This window comes from Octopus bimaculoides, chromosome 22 (genome assembly GCF_001194135.2).
Source record: "Octopus bimaculoides isolate UCB-OBI-ISO-001 chromosome 22, ASM119413v2, whole genome shotgun sequence".
NCBI lineage: Eukaryota > Metazoa > Mollusca > Cephalopoda > Octopoda > Octopodidae > Octopus > Octopus bimaculoides.
Genome location: NC_069002.1, coordinates 18277866 through 18280952, shown reverse-complemented (window position 1 = coordinate 18280952; position 3087 = coordinate 18277866). Strand labels below are relative to the sequence as shown.

General features: G+C 36.3%; 1 protein-coding gene across 1 annotated transcript in view; it reads right to left on the bottom strand.

Moving 5' to 3' along the window:
• Positions 1 to 3087, bottom strand: part of LOC106867309 (leucine-rich repeat-containing protein 74A) — a 30686-nt gene that overhangs the window by 13306 nt on the left and 14293 nt on the right. The window contains exon 5 of the mRNA XM_014912148.2: positions 716 to 797. Within this exon, the coding sequence (XP_014767634.2) occupies positions 716 to 797 (82 nt within the window). The remainder of the gene's footprint in view (positions 1 to 715; positions 798 to 3087) is intronic.

The following is a 3087-nucleotide window of genomic DNA, read 5'->3' as shown; positions in this document are numbered from 1 at the left end:
TACACACACACAAAATATAATACACCTCTTAAGTTTTTCTTTTCTTGTGATTTTGCTAACGAGGTATTGCATTTTTTTTTTCTATCTAGAAAAATATAAATATTATACATATATAAACATTGTCTTCCCCCGACTGATACGGATGTGAATATGCTAATAACGGTTCTGTCTGTCACAGGAGGACAACTTCACCTTTGCGTCAAATACATTAACTATATGTTCATTACGCACTCCGTTCATTAATGCAAATTATTCTGGAACATTCGGTATTTCGTTATCGTTGTGTCTCGTCAGCCAAAAGTATTCCCGGATCAATGAATCTAAAACGAACATATAATCTTGCTTTTGATATCGGCGAACAAACTGACCATCGGTTCACAACAGCGATTAGCATATTCGCGTTCGAATATGCCGACACGTATTAGTCAAGTGCAATAATAATTACAACGATAACATTCATACCAACTATAATCTAAACTCCACCACCAGCATACAACCTAGTATTGGCGATATCACCATCGATAATAACAACATTGTCTTAGTTAATAATGATATTGGTGATGAGAAAACTGTGAATACACACGCACACTCACACACACATGCACACGCGCGCGCGCACATACACATACACGCATGCACATACATCTCACTTTCTCTATTTTCACTCGTTCTCTCTTTCTCCCTCTTTCTTTCACAAGTGTTGAGGTGTACTAACCAATGGCTTGACCGATATACTGGACTCCTCTGCCTTCTAGATTGTTCAGTTTCAGACACAATTCCACAATTGAATCAGAATTCTGCAAAAAGAAGAAATAATGACGATTCAAAATATTTCAAATGTCTTCGTTTTGGCGCACCAAATCCCTCTTATATGTATGTAATATAATTTTTCTGAATCTTCAGATTTTTTCAATATGCTAGGCCATTGGTTTTAAATTAATATTAATCAAATTAATATTCAATTTGTCACCCTTATTATTTAAATTTTAAATAACTATGTTCTCTAACCGGCAAAATTCACTGCAATGAATTATCTTCTGCAGAATTATTTCCGGTATTTGGCGCGCCAAAACGAAGACATTTGAAATATAACCCAAATGTAATTGGCAGAATTATATCCATGTCTAATTTTATGCAGACGTCTTGTGTATAGTTCTGCAAATTATATTGAAAAGAACGATCGTACTGATGAGCTACAGACAATTACGTAAGTCATTTTCGTTAATAGCGAAACCGGTCCACGATTAATTCTTTATATTTTGTATATTTTCATTTATCTTGCTCGCTTACGTTCTGGTGTTTGCTGAGTTTTCTTGAGAACAATCTTTTCTTAGTGGTCAGATCGTAGGTGATCAACTTCTAGCATAATGGATGTCCACTTAATGGTCATACCTTATATATATATATATATGGAAAAAAGAGTCAAGGTAGAAAATGCTAAAATAATTTTATAAAAAACACTTCAATATCGATTTCAGTCATTGAGACTTTTTCAACTGTAAGTATGGAAAACAATTAAATTTTGGAAAAATGAAAAGAAAAGTTTTTTTAAAAGAATATTTGCAAAGTATTTAAATACAAGTGGCATTTTCTTTGTTTCTGCCTGTCTCTGTCTCTCTTGTGGGTTCGAGGTCATTGTGAATTCTTGGTAGGGAAGAAGAAGAAGAAGAAGAAGAAGAAGAAGAAGAAGAAGAAGAAGAAGAAGAAGAAGAAGAAGAAGAAGAAGAAGAAGAAGAAGAAGAAGAAGAATGCGGGAGTGCCCTGATAGTAGTATGTTAAATGGTCAAGTGACCCGTTGTGGATGGTAGTAGTGATTGAATTCTTGAGACAACACTTTTGAATGTTTTGTTTATAAAATTTGCGTAGGTGTTATTCTAAACAGCAATAGTGGTAAAGTTAGGAAGAAGGAGAAGGGAGAATAAGAAGGAATGTAGGTAGTATGATAGTAGTAGGGTGTTAAATGGTCAAGTGACCTAAAAGTGGCTCGTTATCGATAATAGCAGTGATTGGGACTGTTTTTTAATGAATTCTCGGGAAGCTCTTGAGTATCTTTTTTTTAATATTTGCGTGTGTTTGTGTTATTCTAAGATACCAACTGAGATCATCTCGCCACCTTGTCTTTGGTCGACCTCTTGTCTTTGGCTCCATTCCGTCACCCTGATTCACCATTTGTTGTTCTTCAGTTTTCTTTTGATGTCGTTGACTCCCGTGTGTTATAGAAAGCGGTGTTGGTTTTCTTGTCCTCGGTGTGATCCGTTCCATTTCAGATATACTCATTGAAGATGTTTTAATTTTCATGGACGTCTTGGGACTTCTCATGAGGTTTTCCATCTTCCCAGGGGCCGTCCAATCCAACGTTATTCTCCTCTAGGTTCCTGGGAGAATATTTCCATCTCTCATTACCATCTTATTGAGATAAATGTAGCTGTCTACCCCTTCCACAGTGTTGCCGTTTACGGTGACGGACGCTAGCGTAGCATGCCATTTGAACACGACCTTGGTCTTTCCAAGGTTCATGTTGAGGCTGACAAGTTGGCTTGTAGAGCAAATATCGGTATTTCCTCCAGTTCCTTGCATGTACGCACTGTCAAAATGATAACTGCAAAGTTCAGGTAGCATATTTGTTCTCTGTCAATGTCCAGCCTTCATTGCTCCTATCGCCCCCTTGATCTTATCATTGGTTTGGTGTAGCATGAAGTTCGATATAAACTGCTGTAAAGGTGTTTCAGTATTGCAATGTAGGCGGTATCCATTCCTTGGTTCTTCAGTGCTGTAAGGAACGGTGTGAATTCTGTGGAGTCGAAATCCTTCTCATAGTCGACGAAGGCAAAGCAGAGCAATATGTATTTGTTCACCTTCTCTTACAGTTGACTGACAACTTGAATGTGAACAATTGTAGGGAATTCTATCCTGAAAGCAACTTGTCATTTGGTTGATAGAGGTCCAAGTTGAGCAAACAAATACACACATACATACACACATTCACACATATATATATATATATATATTTCTATATATATATATATGTGTGTGTGTGTGTGTGTGTGTGTGTGTATATGTATATATATATACATATATATATATATA